This window comes from Chlamydotis macqueenii, chromosome 2 (assembly GCF_036417535.1).
Source record: "Chlamydotis macqueenii isolate bChlMac1 chromosome 2, bChlMac1.mat, whole genome shotgun sequence".
In the NCBI taxonomy this organism is placed as follows: domain Eukaryota; kingdom Metazoa; phylum Chordata; class Aves; order Otidiformes; family Otididae; genus Chlamydotis; species Chlamydotis macqueenii.
The window spans coordinates 10,053,013-10,071,039 of NC_141557.1; the positions used below are offsets into that span (position 1 = coordinate 10,053,013).

Below are 18,027 nucleotides of genomic sequence, written 5' to 3' on the forward strand. Positions count from 1 at the left end.
TGACATTCAGTTTGTTTGGGGGAGAATATAAATAAACTGATTAAACCAGAAACCTCATAGGAAACTGATTTTGTATTGAGCTCTTAGCTGAGCAAGTGCCTAAAATAACCATACTGGTAACTGTACTGGTGAACGCCGCTCTTAGATGGAGACTGGATGAACTACATGATGGCCCCAAACCGTTAAAATAGCACAGCAAATAATAAGAAAACATCTAGGCTTGGCTAAGCCCATCAAATTAACACCAAATCCATCACAAGGAGTGTCTCGCACAATTATTTCTGCTCTCTAACAAGATCTTGTGAATACATAGGCAGCATTCTTTTTCAAGTGCTGATCCAGTTACCACCTGTCTTGTGGGACTGAATGGAAGGTTTGATTTTGATCCAAGTCTGGAAAATGCAGACACCTGATCAGTGCTGGCACTGCCAGGAAGCATGCCATCCAGAAACACCTTGCCATGAGGGAGTTATGAAAATGGGCATGCTTTTACTGGGCTTTAGCTGTCTTCCCATTGATTAGTAGAATCCCTTTATTCTGCTAAAAAAGGAAGATACTGCCTCTAGAAAGAAAAAAAAAAAACAACCAACAAAAAACCACCCCAAATCAAACAAACAAACAAACCCAAACAAACAAAAACCCTTCCCTGAACATAATTACATAATTTTGTGGTTAGTATCAATAAAGATTATCCAGCAAGATCCCTTCTAAATGTGATAGTGTCTGGGTGATGAATTTCTGCAGCTTTTATTTATGGCTGGTATTTTCTATCAGTATCTGCCTTAATAAGCAGGTGGAAGGATAGGAAAGATTATTACACTTAAAAACCTGCTGCTTCTAAATCTAAGGCAATTACATGCAGTTTGAGGTCCTTTTGAAAACTTAATTCATGACAATTGATAAGTAGGTGCAGAATCATGACAATATGCTCAACTGATCATTTTAAGAGAAAAAGTTTTAGACACTTAAGTTGAACAAAGGACCTACTAATTCTTACGTGTGAATCTGTTCCAAACCAACAAGCCAGGAATTCCCCAGCGAAGAATCTATACTTCTCACTCCACTTTCTCTCATGTAAAACCCAAAAACCTACACACCTTACAGCAGGGCTACCTAGGTTAGAGTAGTCAGCATACATGACTATTTTAAAAATTCACCTCATCGTAGTACGAATTAGGACAGGGGCATGCAAAAGCGGGGAAAAGGGAGCGTGTGTGTAGAAGAGCGAAGCAACACACCGAGTTCCATATGAACCATTTATTGAATAAATACATGCATCATAATGTAGAATTACATGAGCAAAAAAGGCAATCTGTACAAAATTGATTACCCTTTGTTCTCATTTCAACTCTCACCATTTGCTGCAGCTCTGATACAGGATTCAAGACAGAAAATGAAAATTACTTTAATCCAAATCCAAGTGATATGCATGCTGATTTGAGTTCGGGTTACACCACTGCTATAATGAAGGAAGCTGGTTTTATTGTCAGTGAAGCAGAGTAATTCTAAAAACAATTTCAATAGTAGAGAACATGTGTTGGTACATACAGGTTACAAAGCTTATTTTTAGCCATTTCTTAAACATCTTCATATGTTCATATTTTAAGGCACAGGATAAACAAGAACTACATGAAAAGCTATCAGCTGATATTGAATACATTGACTTGATAATGAGGTGCAATTTTTGCTCAGAGGAAAAGTGATGTTCGTCCTTCCTACTTCCATATAAATGGAACAATCAGAATTTGGTAACTATGATACAGAAGTTTCTTTCCACTATCAAAAGAATCAATCTCATCTAGGCAATCATATTCTGATCCAAATCCACTCAGGAGAACTTTTTCTAAAGAGTCTGGCATCCAGGACTGATTTCAGTCAATGGGAATCACTGTTACTGAATTACAATGACAATTCAATCTCTTAATTTTAGATTCCTAAATGGGAACTGGGCTCTCTTGGAGAACCAATCTTAATTTTAGGTTATGAGCTATTTTGAAAACCTGTCCTATATGCTTTATTCAGTTACTCACTTTGTGCTATCATCTCACGTTTACCCAAACAGCATTTTTTCTCCCCTCGAGACTTCATAAGACAAAATGTGCACTTTTTTGTATAAGCGCAGAGTCTTCTAACATCTGTCCCCAGACTTCACTTAAGACTTGAAACACTGAATCAGTCTAACAGCCCATTTGTTGGCTACGGATCAAACTCTGGGAAGTCACTGGCCAAGATGTACAGCAAACGTCCTATCAGGCTGAACCAGCGAAAAGATAATTACGCTGAACTGCTGTAATTACATCTCCTTTATTTAGATCAGCTTTCACTTTCTGCATTTTCACTGCATTAACAATCATTCTCTTCCCATTCTTAACATTTTAATGAAGAACTAGCAAAGAAAATATGTATTTCATAATATATGACATTTTATATGAACAGATGAGTGTGTGTGTGTATATATATATAGATACTCATACATTCCAATATAGAGTGAAGCCTTCCAATGGACATGTTTTCTTACAAGGAACCTCTCTATTGCTCAGTCCATCTGAAAGTAACAGCAGCAAAATTTACAATGCAAGTCTGTTTTCTAGAATTGTCTTTCTTGTATAAAATGTGGCAATAAGAAGGCCACCACTGTATAGAGATGTATGACACACATCCGTGATAAATGTTCATGTTAAACTTAATTTAGACAAACTGAAATGAGTCAATTCTGAAACTTGAAAAAGACAAAAAGCTACATCTATGGTAGGCACTTTGGTACATCTAGTAATGTAGGCGTATTCTACACCTAGAATTAAGGTTCTGTCAGTAATCTTACAATAAAGCTAATTTCAGGAGTTTATTATTCTGCTTTAAAATTCTTTCTTGGCTGAGAGATCATTCTAGAATCTTAGCTAAATAATATACTTTGTCTGTCTAATTGCATACTTATCCAAGAATGAGGGTGTTGGCTCTCAAAGAGCCGAACTGCTCACTTGGATTCTTAATGCACATTTTTATAACAGTCTGAGAAAACTTACCAGAAAAATAAAAATCCGTTCTGAATACAAGAAAATTCCTCATAATTCATAAAATTAGATTTATGAGCTCAACTGTTTAGGCTGATACTCTTGCTTCAACTCTCAACTGTCTACATTTATCAGTTTGTGCTAACTGTATCACTGCTGTAGTCTTGCAGCAGATGATGGCAATGCTTCAGCAGAATACCATTATACTCACGAAACCTGCGTGGACCACTGAAGTGCACTTTTAATGCACCAAACACACTGAACAGCAATGAAGCAACTGTAAAGACAGTCGGTTGCAACTCAGTTTCACCCTTTCTTGCCGGATCAGTGCTCCATTTTAGTATTACAGAAGGTATAGCATAATAAACTATTTAGCAGAGTATTGTATAACAAAAACAACATATGTCTTGTACGTATGCCATACTATATGAACTTACAGTGCAAGCTGATATGTATGCCTTATAAATCAGTGAAACATGGCAGTAAGGACCGTTCTAAGTGGTCAGAGATTTTGTTTATAATACAGAAAAATCCATGTCCTCATACCTTCGAAAGATCACGTGTCTAGTACTATAGGGTACAGGAATAAATAACAAAATCCAAGTGAACCTGTATAATAAAACTGTACTGTTTGTTATGTTTACTCCATTAAATGAAAACTCAGATTTAGAAACTGTGACTCATGGAGCTCATCCTCTATTTATACAATATTTATAGAATTCTCATTTTTGTTTATAATATTCTATAGCATGATTTTCCAATAATACATTTATATATAAATATTAAAATGTTAATGTTTTGTACATTTTAAGCTAGCCACACTGGGCCAGAAACACAATAAAGTAAAAATGTTTTTCTGCAGTTTGTTTCTGAAGAATATCACAAAATGATTAAGACCATTGTGCTGCAAAGACAAAAGAGATTCATCTGAAGAAATTAACATGCATTTAGAAGAAAATATCTATATCCTTTATCTCATTTTCATCTGAATTCAAACCAGCATGAAAGAATTATAAAAAAATAGTATATATTTACATGGTACAGTATACCTTGGTGAGATATAAAACAAGGCAGGAAAACAGCAGAACATACTCTTTTCACTTTCTAATAGGTACAGCCATCGTAAAGATCAATTTAAACACAAGAGGTTACTTTACTGTACTATTGCACGTTACAGTAACACATAAAACTGTTTAAGCAAATTAAAATACAAAGTTTAACAATGAGAAAGGCTATGCCTACATAAAATGACCAAGTGTTATAAAATTATTTGGGATGTGTCTAAGAACTAAATCAGTAAAGCTATAAAAATAATATTGATACATCTGTGAGAACAATGCTTTAAAAATATATAAAGGTTGGCAAAATTATGCATGGGGAATTCCCAGTATCCACGGGCCTAACTTGCACCATGTGGCCTTGTACCATCTTCTGTTAAATCATACCTGAAAACGAAAAAAGAAAGGAATTTCTTTTTTTCATTTAGCATGTATTATTAAAACTATTAACACACCAGTTATCAGTACGTATTATTATTAATAAAGGAAGTATTATACTTACCACTGGGTCCAGCCTTTAGCAAGTTCTTCAGATGCCAGAGGTATTAATAACTGTGGAAAGTTAAATCAGCAATCAATGCATTAAGTGTGCCTTTCCCTTTATGTCTTTTAAAGATCAAATCTGACAATCCTGTAAACTACAGTATAAGCAATGTCATTACTTAAGAATATATTTTACATCCTTGTCATCATGGCTATCTGCCCACCTTGTACTAAGGCTCCAAGTTGCTTGTTCTCACCTAAAAATCAGTATCCCTTAGTGATACGGTGCCAGAGCACCTCACAGGTTTAAATTCTGAACATGACATGTCTTGGCAATGGCAATCAGCTGATATATTTATGCTAACAGCCCTCCTGGTAAAGAGGAAAATTAAGAACACTGTTCACCATAAACTGACCACGATTTTGATATCTCTCATCATCTTTACAGAGCTCAAACATCACAATTTGCAAGGGTGTCAGAACTGATGATTCCTTTTTGCATGCTCCAAATCACGAGTGTAGGAAATGAGTGCCTGTAGAAGAGTGAAGCTGTAAACACAATAGCTGGTTTTGGCATTGGAAACGTCTGCAGTAGCAGCTCTTTCTCACGGACTTTACAATCTGGAATTTTAATTACTAAACACACATTTGTTCTGCATGCTTCACTAAGTATTCTGGCTTTTCTTTCCAGTTCTGTCTGAACATTTCCCTAGATATCACCTGTTTTCTACTGGTTATTTTCTTTGTTTGACTCCATGATTGGTCTGACATGCAGGTTTCTGTTGTTACTGTGAGCCTCAGAATTTACCATTCTCTAGAACAGATTACTGTCTCATCTTTTGATGTTCTTCCCCGCATTTTGTTCCTTCCCTTACTGAAGGCTTGGCATCTAAGCCCTCTATAATTGTTAAAAGCTTCGTACCTGAATCAGATGCTTCATTCAACACTAACAAGCTCATATGATAAGAGGATTTGAGTCTTATATGATAACATGCTGTATTAACAGAATTTGCTTGTTGTCAACTTACTTTGCCAAGTAGCCCTTTATCTTTGGACAAGAAACCACCACTGTTCTTCACTGCTACATCTAGTGTTCTTCTCTGTACTTCAGGCAGGGAAACACTGAAATCAAATCTAACAGGCAAAGCGATGCTTTAGAGAGAATTTTGTACCTGAAGTGCAAGTTCAGTTCCTACAGCTAAACAACAATTCAAATAATAATCAAACCATCTCCCCCTCCCCAAACGAAAAATAAGGTCTGAATGAGGTCAAAAATTAGGTCAAAAAATGAAGCAAAAGATCCCAATGTTTTGCCTAGAATTTTTCTTTGATACTATCATCAATATCAGTATCAACTGTTTAAGACTTCCCAAACAAAACAAAACAAGGAAAAGGTCAACCGCTGACTCTACATAGAAGAGAACGAGGAATCCTACTATTTTGACAGCTCAGTATCACCATTCTTCAAAAAGGAAAGACTGGTCTGTCTTACTGACCCTCAGTCCTCTAGAACCAGAGCTCTCTTTCTTTCCTGGCACACCAGGGAAACCTATCAACTTTTAAGGAAGAACATTCTTTGTTTGCTAGATCTGAAACTTAGAGAAGTGAGGGCAGGACTATATCACAGTCTACATCTATTTGTCACTACAGTTCTTAAACAGCTTTATTGCTTTGCAATACATTTTACTCAGAAAGGCACAGTAAAACAAATCTACTACCTGGAATAAACAGGAGAGAGCTAAGCAATTTGATTATGCATAGGCACCGGCTGGCCAGTCCTACTGAGGAAGCAACATCTACAAGCCGGGCAGTTGGCCAGTCAGAATCGACCTGCTTCTTAGCAGGAAGGTATACCAATAGCATTGCCCAGCTAAAAGGCACCCATGTTCTGACCACCTGACAGAAGAGTACACACTGCTTCTTAGCTATGAGCACAAAGGGGATGTAACTGGCATAGGACAAGGCAGAAAATAAGAGAGAAGTGGCTGGTAACAGAGTAAGAAGGGCTATAGTGATAACAGGGAACAGAAGGATGGGAAGAGATATTACAGCAGAAGAGAAAGGTATGACCAGGTCTGGTGGTGACAACTGGGAGTTTCATCAGCTGATCCATTCAGGTAAGCTGAGAAACCTTCATCTGACAGCTTTGTAATTACATGATATAAAACTACTACACATAGTTTAGAACATACATTTGATCAAACACTGGGTTTAATGTCTTCTTTGATACATGTGTTTTTCTTCTTCCTGATCGTCTCTTGTCAGGCAATAGATACATTCGCACATATGGATCGGATCCTTCTTCTGAAAATGCTATTAGATTTCTGTCACCAGGGAAAAGCAAGGAAAAACACTTAGAAGACAAATGAGACATTGCTGAATATAAGTGTCTACACTACTATAACTTAATTTAGTACATTAATCAGTTGTGGGATATCCTGCACAAATTATGATGTGCAGGATACAGCACATAGGTAACAGCAGTGGTAAAGAAAAACTAAAAAATCCAAGCAGTTACTTGTACAAGATCAGATCAATGGTGAGTCAATAGTAGAGGTGGGAATACAATGTTTCTTAAATGCCAGTTCAAAGTTTAGATATGACTTTCCAAAAAGCATGCCTTTTTGTCATTCCATGAAAAATTCAGTCTCAGAGACAGGTCTCAGACACTGCTGATAAAAATCTACATGTCATTTTCATTTAAAATCTGACAGAAGCATAACAGACAAATACAAAATCACAGCAAAATCTTCAAAGTTTGTACTGATTCTGAGTACAGCTCTGTATGTTTTTGTGTTTACACATAATTACAATCAGTATGTTATTTTAAAAATAACAAAGACATCCAGACAACCAATTTAAGAGCGTAAGTCAAGATACAACAAAGTTTACAAAGAAATGCGCAGAAATGAAATTCGGTATTTTACGCTCACCTGCAGGAATGCACAACCACAATCAGTTTGTTTCTTTGTGAACTATGACGAATTGTTAGCTGAATCTGTCCTAATGGAGACTGCCCCAGGGTTGTTCCACTGTAGGAAGAAGTAGAACACCATGCTTAGTTCTTAAAACACATACTTAAAGTAAGACTTAACTGAAATATATGCTGAGTTGTTTTCCCAGAAACCATGTATTACCCATTTAACTTTTCGCTAGAAGAGAGCACACGTTAGTATGTGAGCATATCTTCACCAGTTTCTTGTACTTCAGTTCATTGTCCAACAGATCCAAAATAAGCTAGGTATTCTTGTCAGTTTAGAGGTCAGCTGCTCTTCAGTACTTTGAAAACTATGATCAGTAAAGAACTTGCTTACCCTAAACCAAACGTTAAGGCAGTATCTAGGAAACTGGAAAGAATAATGGTGCAAACTGCAACGAAAACCTCAGTGATGGGCCACTCACCTATGGCCAGGAACCAATTAGAAGACCAGCTCAATCTTTTCTAAATTCTCAAAGGCAAAAATATAAATATCTTGGCTTAAAATAGTGATACTTAAACCCATTTACTGTCTTAAAAGCTCAAATCACAGTAAGAACACAGCCATTTTACCTTTCCATAGCCCATGCCATCTTGAAAGTAAGATTAGAATCAATTTGCACTTACAAATACAAGTCATGTTTAAATAAAAAGCAAGCACCATAATTATGAATTTCTGTTTTAAAGAACGGCCAATATTTACAGAGTTCTCTGATCTCTCTAAAATGCTTAATTTAGTTTCTGTGAACCGATGAGTGTTAGTTTCACATAGGACAGTATATGGCATGCTCAGCATTCCTCAACCACCTGAAGGAGATCTTCACCTCAAGAGATAGGCGAGCCTCTTGTGAACAGTGATGACAAAGTGATTGCAGAATGTGCCACTGAAATTCCCAAGTCATTCACTTTAAAAACTAGAATAACCCATCTCAATTCAGTATTTTCACAGATAAAATAAAAAAAAAAAAAAGAGAAAAATCAGAGCACCTTAAAACACAGGGCCTGCAATAAAGGACCTCCTTAGCCATACCTTCAGCACTCTTATAAAATGAGAAAGTATGAAATTTGTGTATTAAATAAGGAGTAGTGTTTCATCGTTTATCATAATTAATAAAATCTAACTTGGTTTTGGGCCAGAAGAGAGACTAACAAACTTAAGACAAGACAGCAGAGGACCATAAAGATAAATGGGGGACTGGAGCACACAAGCAGATGGAGATGGATACAGGCTTGTATAAATGGAAGAGAAGGCCAACAGCAGATTCAATTGCAGTCTTTCACTACTTAAACCAGACATTCTAGAGAAGACCGAGTCAGACTCCTCATGCCTGTGAAGAGAACGAGAGGCTGCAGTCAAGTTGCAGCAAGATAAATTCCACTGGAAAGTAAGGAAAAAACGTTTCACAGTGAAGAGATTAAGCACCGGAATTGCTGAGAAAGTTTATAGAACTTCCATCCTTGAAGATATTCAAAACCTGTCTGGACAAGGCCCAAGAAACCTGATCTAACTTTGAAGTGGGATTTGCTTTGAGCAGAGGGCTGACTGACCTCCAGAGTTTTCTTCCAACCTGTGTTACTCTATTGATTCCATGAACTCTGAGAGAGAAAGATGAATCTGCTCAATCCTTTACAAATAAAAACTTAAAATCCTTCTTCTTAGATTCACAGAAAAACTACAGGAATAGGAAATTAATGGTTTCCATTTTCCCATTCAGAGCAGAATGGCTGCTCAGCTAGATTTACTGGTAAGTATAACTGCCCATTGAGGTAAGTGGAAAAAAAAAATATTAAAGAAAGCATGGCTGCAGCAATCCTCATTACTTGAATAACTATTCATTTAGCATTCTTTGTAGTCAACTACCCCTCTGAGTAATTTAAAAAGACCTGCTATATTCAGCTTAGTTGGCTTAATATTAATGCTAACAGGATTCAGTGGTAAAACAGGCAACTATTGCCATGAAAGTGATTAATGCTGTACCAAAAAAAATATCCTTCCCTCTTGCCATCCCACTCTTTTTAGTACTACATGGTGTAGCTATAAGAACAGGGTGGACTTTATCTTGCAGATCATTGCAATGGTAAGGTAACTTCTAATTGCAGAATCCGAGTACCAGGAGGAAGCAGAAAAATCACAATGATTGATTTTTCAAATGCCAGGCTCAAACTACAACAGGAAAAAATATTACTAAAATGCAAAGCAAGCACTCTTTCTTTGGCTGCACTGATGACATTTTGTATAAATCAACTTAGATGTACTGCAAAACCAAGTAATTAACATCGTACTTTTCAAGCTGTCGTAGTCTTTGCCGTAGCTCCTGCGTGGCAATAGGCAGAGATATGTCTGAGGCTATGCTAGGAGTGGGTTCTTTGACTGAGAGGTGGCTAGGAGAATAAGAGAAGTTAGAGGCATGAAGACTGGAGGAACTTCGGCTGAGATCTGTTGGCCACTGAGGGCTGGCACTGGCAGGCTGACTTTTTTCAGCTGTATCAGTCTTTTTATCACTATCAGTCACTGGGGAAGCTGGAACAGGTTTGTTTGAATCAGGTGGTGGTGAGACAGGAACTTGAGGCTTAAAAGATGATTTTCTTGCATCTTTGGAAAGAGTCGGCCTTTTTACTTGGGCTGAGTGTTGATGATCTGGAGATCTTGCTTGTTTTTCAAGAGAAAGGACCTAGATGCAGTAAAAAATTACATATAGTATTACTATGTTTCAGTATAAAAATCAGGAACAAATTTGTTTCTACGAGAGTACTGGTTGGTGACAAGTTGTTAAGTTCAGACACGAACACAGGACCAAAAATATTCACACTTATACTCATTCACTCTACAATAGGAAACCTTTTGCACAGCAAAACACAGCTCCATCTTCTTTGTTGCAATTGCAGTAACTATAAAACAATGTGAAATTCTCCATTCATTTAGAATTATTCTCCTCACTACTCCCTTCCCATACTCTAAACACTTCTGGTGCAAGTGCTATTTACTTTGCAGTTCTAGCCACCTGGAAAGCTGTTCTCTAGTGCTTTTCTTCTAATGTTTTTGAATTTAATCCTACATCATCACAAGTTCTTCTCACTTGTCTTTTACTTTCTCTTTTGTAGATTATTTTCATTTGTTAATAAGAAGTAAGCAAGAAAGTGCTTTAAAAATGAACAAATAACAAGTTTGCCAGTGTTTGCAAAGAGATCCACTGTCTTATTAAACCAAATAATTTAGCTGCGGAAAAAGACAAACCAACTTTCAGGTACGCAAGTTTCATCTTCAGACTCCAATGTGCTTGAAAGTTGGTCTGAATTTTTCTAGTACTATGAAGGTACTTCATTTCCCTATACATTTTATTCTTTTTAAACCATCATGACCTCAGTTCCATTTCTGTAAGATAAAGGTGATTTCACTGATCTGTGGCCCACTGAGACTTGAAGGAATTCAGATTCCAAACATGATTTCCAAACTTAAAACCACAAGGAACCTCAGTCTTAATTAATGCAGCTCATTACTCTTTCGTTTGAATATTTTTCCAGTTTTGAAATAGAACGTATTTAAGTTAGAGGTTACCTTTGTCTACTTGGTAACACGACCACAATTAAGGCCGCTTGGCACTGTGACACCCAAGGGAATGTACCATCTTCTTCAAAAAGCTAAAAGACCAGAAGTCACAATAGCCTTAATGCTTTCATATATACTGACAATAGGAAACATTTTAGAGTACCCTGAGTGCAATCTTCATGTTTATAGTGCTGTTTGGACCAGAGTTGCTCAGGTGGAACCGCTGATGCATAGTTAAATCTTCACTCTCCAGCAGCTGGCTTAGAGGCAGTTTGAAGTTCCCCAGAGAACACTGGTGCTGTTCATCCCTCACCTGAAGGAACACAGAAGCTAAGTTACTGTGTATCATCTGCTTTGTTCATTAAAAAAAAAATCCAAACAATATTGAATGTAGTTTGCTCTTAAACCAAATTTCCCTGATCATAACATCACTTTACACTGAAGAAGGAAAGAACAAATTACTGAATATCTGGTTTCTTCATCTCTATCTTCTACAGCAAAAGCAACCCAAAAAACTAACCATCACATCTACATCTACCTGACCCTTGAACAAATAACTACATGGTTTTCAAATGGTTGGTCTGTGTGAAAATGAATTCCCACAACTGTTAGAGGTAGAGTAACTAGGACAGTACTCATTTCTACTTCAAGTCTCTTTAACTATGTAAATGACATGTCAGCAGTGTAAAGGGATACCGTATTTGGATAAAGCAAAGACTTCCTTGAGATAAGAGAGGAAACAAATCAGCCACAATGGCAATTTCTGCTAGCAGTTAAGACTGTTAAGGTTTGAAACAGGTCACAAAATTTACCTTTTTTCCCCCTTTTTTTTTTTTTTTTTAAAGCAAGACAACCATCAGCTATGTTCTTCTGGTGAGAGACTGCTTATAGTCTTTCTTCCTTTTACTAGCAAACGCAAATAAACATTTTGTAGCCTGGTCTTAAAAACCACTTTAAGTATACTTTTAATGGTGTTCACAATATATTCGGTCTCATTTCATAACACCCTGTAATGTCTGAATGTTTCTGCTGAAATGTCTTAGAAAAGAAAGGTGTCGAAAGAGAGTGAGACAACATACCTCCACTTCAAGATCTTGTCTTTTGGGATTGTGTACAAAGAAAGTAAAGTTTTCCTCCCATACTGGTTCATTGGTCTTATATCGAATCTAAAGTTAGAGAACAAGAAGCAATTTTACAATGTTTTACAATTTGTAAATTGCAAAACATTTTTGTCTAATAAAGCTGATGTCAAGAGTTGAGTACATTTTTCATTTTGGCTTTGCAAAATTAATGTCTGAAACCAGAGATATTTAAACAAAGGCCAAGTGGGATCTACCCAAGGCATATATAATATCACATACAAAATTATACACAGGAGATGTAACAGATTATGTTTGGCATTAAAGTTGCTGTATGTAAAGTAAAAATCCTGCTAAAGAACCTTTATTTCACACCAGGCTATGAACAAATGTGAGGTCTGCAGACTGACACTTTCTCTCCCTTCTCATACTTCCCTACAAGGGCTGAACTAACTCAATGAAACTTCTAGAAACTAGTATTTTTCCTTCTAATCTCCAAGTAGCTATGTGTAAGATTTCACTGTGAAATCTCACTACTTTCAACAACTCATTAATTGGAGGGGGAAGAAGAGAGAAAAAAGGGCTCATTAAAAAAGCTACCTCCCGGAACAAAGGACTTCAATTGCTATCTCTATTTTCTATTAAGTGTCAAAATTAAGACTGCATATAAGATCTGGTTTAGGCTTTGTCACAATTTTTGACAGGATATGAAGAAGCCAAATTAGATGCCCTCTCCTTTTGTCTCACTGATACTTTAAGAAAAAAAAAAAAAAATTAAAAAAAGAAAACCACAAACAGTCCCCCCACCCCCCCAACACACCCATATTGCACATACCTATCTATGTAGGTATGTGCAATAGCTAGCAGCACTTCACTGCTGCTACTTTATTTTGAAGAGCTGTTTGAATGCACAGATGTTAGTTACGGACAAAACGAAAGGCATGTTGAATGCCTTGAGTCAAAATCAGACAGATCACCATCAAGATCGACCTCCTGACAGGCATCTGGTTCAGATCACCCAATGAGGCAAGAGAGATGGATGACACCTTTTTCAGATGACTCAAAGTTGTCTCAGGTCTGCAGAACCAGGGTCGCACTGAGAGCTTCAACTACTCTAATATTTTCTGGGAAAGCAGCACAGAGGTGCACAACCTGTTCAAGAGTTTGTCCTAGGAGAACACACGCTGTTGCATTACAGTTGCTCTCGATCATTGAACGTGTTGACTAGGAGGGGTAGTGTTCTGAATCTACTACTTACAAGTAGTAAGAGCTTAAGATCCTAGGGGGCATGAGGAAAACAAATAGCAGAACGAAAGCCTTGAACTTCAGAAAAGGAGATTTCAGCTTGCTCTAGGAACAGTTAGAAGTTCATGAGAGTTCCATGAGTGTCTACTTTGGAGGACAAAGGAGCTCAGGAGTGCTAGAGGACAGCCTTCTCAAAGGAAAGAAGCGGTCCATATGTCAAATCAGAAAAAGCAGCAGATGTAACAACAGAGTAGCCTGGCTAAACTATGAGCTCCTGAAAGCTACACAGCACTCTGGCTAATCCAAGGCCCTACTTTAAACAGAAGGTTCAAGCAGATCTTCAGTAGTCTCTTTCAACCTGGGCATTTCTATAACTCTGTGATTCTGTAAATTTTCTAATCTTGATTAGTACTCTGAAGCCTGCTGTTTGCTCACATTGCTATTTATAAAGTGACTACTGTAGGAATCCTAGTTGCAGATCAGAACCTACTGTGGAAGGACATCTACACACAGTTAAAAATCTGGTCTCTACTCACAGACAGGTTAAATTGAGTAAGCACCCGTGTGGTGCCGTCGACACGCTGGAAGGGAGGGATGCCATCCAGAGGGACCTTGACAGGCTGGAGAGGTGGGCCTGTGCCAACCTCATGAAGTTCAACCAGGCCAAGTGCAAGGTCCTGCACCTGGGTCATGGCAATCCCAGGCACAAATACAGGCTGGGCGGGGAATGGATTGAGAGCAGCCCTGAGGAGAAGGACTTGGGAGTGCTGGTGGACGAGAAGCTTAACATGAGCAGGCAATGCGCCCTTGCGGCCCAGAAGGCCAACCGCATCCTGGGCTGCATCAAGAGAAACGTGGCCAGCAGGTCGAGGGAGGTGATTCTCCCCCTCTACTCTGCCCTGGTGAGACCCCACCTGGAGTACTGTGTCCAGTTCTGGAGCCCCCAGCACAAGAAGGACATGGACCAGTTGGAGAAGGTCCAGAGGAGGGCCACAAAGATGATAAAAGGGCTGGAGCACCTCTCTTATGAGGACAGGCTGAGAGAGTTGGGGCTGTTCAGCCTGCAGAAGAGGAGGCTCCGGGGAGACCTGATAGCGGTCTTCCAGTACCTCAAGGGGGCCTACAAGAAAGATGGGGAGAGGCTGTTTAGTAGGGCCTGTTGCGATAGGACTAGAGGTAATGGTTTTAAAATAGAGGGCGGTAGATTTAGATTAGAAATTAGGAAAAAATTTTTTACGATGCGTGTTATAGAACACTGGAACAGGTTGCCCAGAAAGGTGGTGGAGGCCCCATCTCTGGAAGCGTTCAAGGCCAGGCTGGATGAGGCTCTGAGCAACCTGACCTAGTCAGGGATGTCCCTGCTCCTTGCCGGGGGGTTGGACTAGATGACCTTTGAAGGTCCCTTCCAACCCTAACCATTCTATGATTCTATGATAATCCTTGGCGTCTTGTTGGCAATTTCAGTTCTGGTGGTAACTCTTAGTGCAGTGGGTGCTCTCAGTGGTTTGATAGCCAATGCCAAGCATGCAGAGTCACCAAATGTTTGTGGCGAGAGCCAAATATAAAGAGCAGGAACTTACCTTACTTTCCTGTGCCTTATGTCCGACTGACAGCAAAACAAGCGGGTTGGGATTGCTGTTTAATTTCTTTCCTGACTGGTAAAGAAAAAGCAAAAAACTTTGCCTTCAGAATAAAGCAAAACCTCTCTCCTGTGAAACTTAAATGTTTGCATCTTAAATATACAAATAATACGCATTCTACTATATGCTTATCTATTATTCTCAGTATTTATTCAGCAGGCTTGAATGGCAGATTGGCTAGTAACTTGTGAGCATATTAACACAAAGGCATCCAACTACCCCAAAATACACTCAAGTAAAACACTACAAATAAGAAGGAGGTTTAGATTCCTTCCCATTTTCTTCAAATTAAAATGGTAAGGTGCAAATTCTTATCCTTTAATGAGCCTTACAAACCCAAAGCTAATGAAGCATAGTAAAAACTGCAACATGAATATTGCATGCAGATGGGAGATACGGAGAAAGCACAAACTCAGAAACTTACTGTATTTACATTGCAGTAGTAGTATTAAATTGGATGCAATATCAGAACACTGACATCGCCTCCTTTTCAGTTTGAGAAAGAAGATGCACCATAATGTTCCTGATGTGTATTTCTACAGTTTAGCAAATACTCTTTATTAGAGAATCAACCATCTGCCATACCTGAGCCTTGCTCATCAGCTGTACAGCATTACATCAAACTGAGAATAAACATCAGTTCAGAAACAAATTACATACACAAAGGGACATTCCCAACTATATGTTTCTTTCATAAATTTTACAATGAACCTAACAAAAAAATCTAAGTCAGAAAGAAAAGTTAGACATGAAAGTTAATCATCTCAGGCAGGCGTTAAAGCAGTTTAAAAGGCCTAGAAAATACAGTACACATGGTTAATAACATACTTTGAATTCTACCATGTAGGAATCAGGTATGTATGATCATGTACAGATCAGGTACGTAAACAGGAAGTTAGTTAAAATCTACTTAATGCATGTAAGGTCACAATTACAACCAAGTGATTCAAATATTTTACATTTTTAAAATTAAGAATTTTAGATATTTTGCACATATGCACATTTTAGGTATTTTTGGATCTGAACTTACATTTTGGACACCATACTTCCACGAATATTACTTGACTTCAGTTTTACACACTGCTTATAACCATACTTCCCTTCAGAAAAAAAGCTGTTACGAAAACACTCCTTTCTTGGATAAATGCCGCATTTCTTTTTTTCATTACTTCTAATCAAAAATATTTAGCTCTCAAATACAACAGAATGCAAAGGCTTAAGGAACAGAAAGTCAGATTACACTCCAACTGATGGCGTTTAAAAATGGTAGGTGACATATTTTTCGTTTTTTGTCCATAAAAAAGCAGCTGAAACTCCTTTGTCTTCATAAAATGATGAAATTACAGAAGTTAACAAAAAGACCTTGTTGCTTATGCTGATATGTAAATATAAATAATTTTAATTCATGCTAAATAGGTGGCAATATGTACACACAGATATAACGTACCTCTAACACCTGCCACTGACAGATTTCCTGTTGACCATCTCTTAGAGACTCTCTGTTGTACAAGTTCCTCCAGCTGAGAACTTGGCTTATGCCTTCCATGTTTGCCTCTCAACTCTATGTCCTCCATATCAAAAAGCTGGGCTAAATTTATTTAGCATTTACATAAAAGACATAAAGCCTTCTTAAAATATCTATCAGAAGCAAGATTATTTCAAAACATGTCGGAAACTGATTTATCAGTTTGTGAGAGTTGACCAATAATATATCACTCAGTATATAAAAGATGCCTTAGCTTTCATGTCAGCCTTGTTCTTTAGTTACTACTTCAAATTAGTTTTCGGGACTACTTTTTTCCCCCCAGTCTTCTAAAGCAGTCTATACTCCACTCAATTGATCTAAAATTCAAATCACCACAGACCATAGTATTCTACCAATGTCTTGACCACTCCTTAAAACCAAATTTAAGTAAAACAGAATTGCACGAAATATATATATCTGGCAACAGAAATTCCATTCCCTATTGGAAGAGAAGTGTTGCAGGCATTTGTGCACTTCCAATTACTTTTGTGACCTTAAATGGACAACTATATTTGTTTTACCTTTAGGGCTTTCTGAACAGCAGCCTTCTTCAAGCCATCAGGGTTAAATTCTAATGGATTATTCTTTTAAGTCAGGAGAGAATGAACATAGGAAGGGTTAGTAAGTCATGCAATGAAGCAATTTCACTAGGTTAATTAATTATGACATGACAACAGAGGACGAAGTGGAGGAAAAAAAATCAACCTAAGAAACCCCAAAAATCTTTCAAACAAAACAATGAAGGAAGCACAACAACAAAAATTATGGCAAAACTTTTTCTCCCTCTTGTCCTCTCTAAATGTTTGTATTCTGCTTTAAAACTAATACACTCACTTTCAGTTCACTTGTATTTCCCTTACCAAGTTGTTTTTTTTTTTTTTTACCAAAAATAGGTTCATAAAATAGGTTTTATTGAATGCCTGACATCCTATGGACTGCCTTCTGAATGAACCTTTTTAAAATTTGGTAAAGTATATTTTCACAACATAGGATCTTCTCTGATGATAAGTCAAGTAATTATGCGAAGGAGTCCTTTTATGGGAGAAATTACAATGTTAAAAGTATTGATAGCACTTAGATCATTATAAAAATCCAAGTTGTTTGAGCCTCTTCAGCAGACAAATGACAAACACTCCATGCTAATTAGAATGAAGGTCTACTACTTTACTCAGTTGAATGAAGACACGCAGATACACTAACAATAGGAATTTGAACTGATCTAGCAGGACAAAACCTCTGACCATTAATTAAGCAAATTTTAAAATTTTACTTCAATAATAATGTATTGTTCTTCAAATGACACATGTAAAGTACAAAAATGTTACAGGAAGTGTGCAGTAAATTCATAATAAATAACTTTAGGAAATAAGATTTTGAAGTAAAACAGACTTCAAGTTAGTATACTTATGGCTGGCTTTTTCTCTAAGCTCAAATTTTTGTTTCAAGGGAGAATTCTGTTTTA

General features: G+C 37.4%; 1 protein-coding gene across 2 annotated transcripts in view; it reads right to left on the minus strand.

Annotated features, from left to right (window-relative positions):
• Positions 1 to 1,242: 1,242 nt before the first annotated feature.
• The window catches only part of ESYT2 (extended synaptotagmin 2), an 82,169-nt gene continuing 65,384 nt past the window's right edge, over positions 1,243 to 18,027 (minus strand). The window contains exons 14-23 of one of the 2 annotated variants that reach the window (XM_086741883.1): positions 17,087 to 17,149; positions 14,981 to 15,055; positions 12,156 to 12,242; positions 11,240 to 11,389; positions 9,813 to 10,201; positions 7,486 to 7,584; positions 6,745 to 6,876; positions 5,581 to 5,686; positions 4,572 to 4,621; positions 1,243 to 4,456 (exon numbers count right to left, since the gene is read on the minus strand). In XM_086741883.1, coding sequence (XP_086598009.1) covers positions 4,411 to 4,456; positions 4,572 to 4,621; positions 5,581 to 5,686; positions 6,745 to 6,876; positions 7,486 to 7,584; positions 9,813 to 10,201; positions 11,240 to 11,389; positions 12,156 to 12,242; positions 14,981 to 15,055; positions 17,087 to 17,149 — 1,197 coding nt within the window. In that variant the 3' untranslated portion in view covers positions 1,243 to 4,410. The remainder of the gene's footprint in view (positions 4,457 to 4,571; positions 4,622 to 5,580; positions 5,687 to 6,744; positions 6,877 to 7,485; positions 7,585 to 9,812; positions 10,202 to 11,239; positions 11,390 to 12,155; positions 12,243 to 14,980; positions 15,056 to 17,086; positions 17,150 to 18,027) is intronic. The other variant, XM_086741884.1, reaches the window with a different exon arrangement.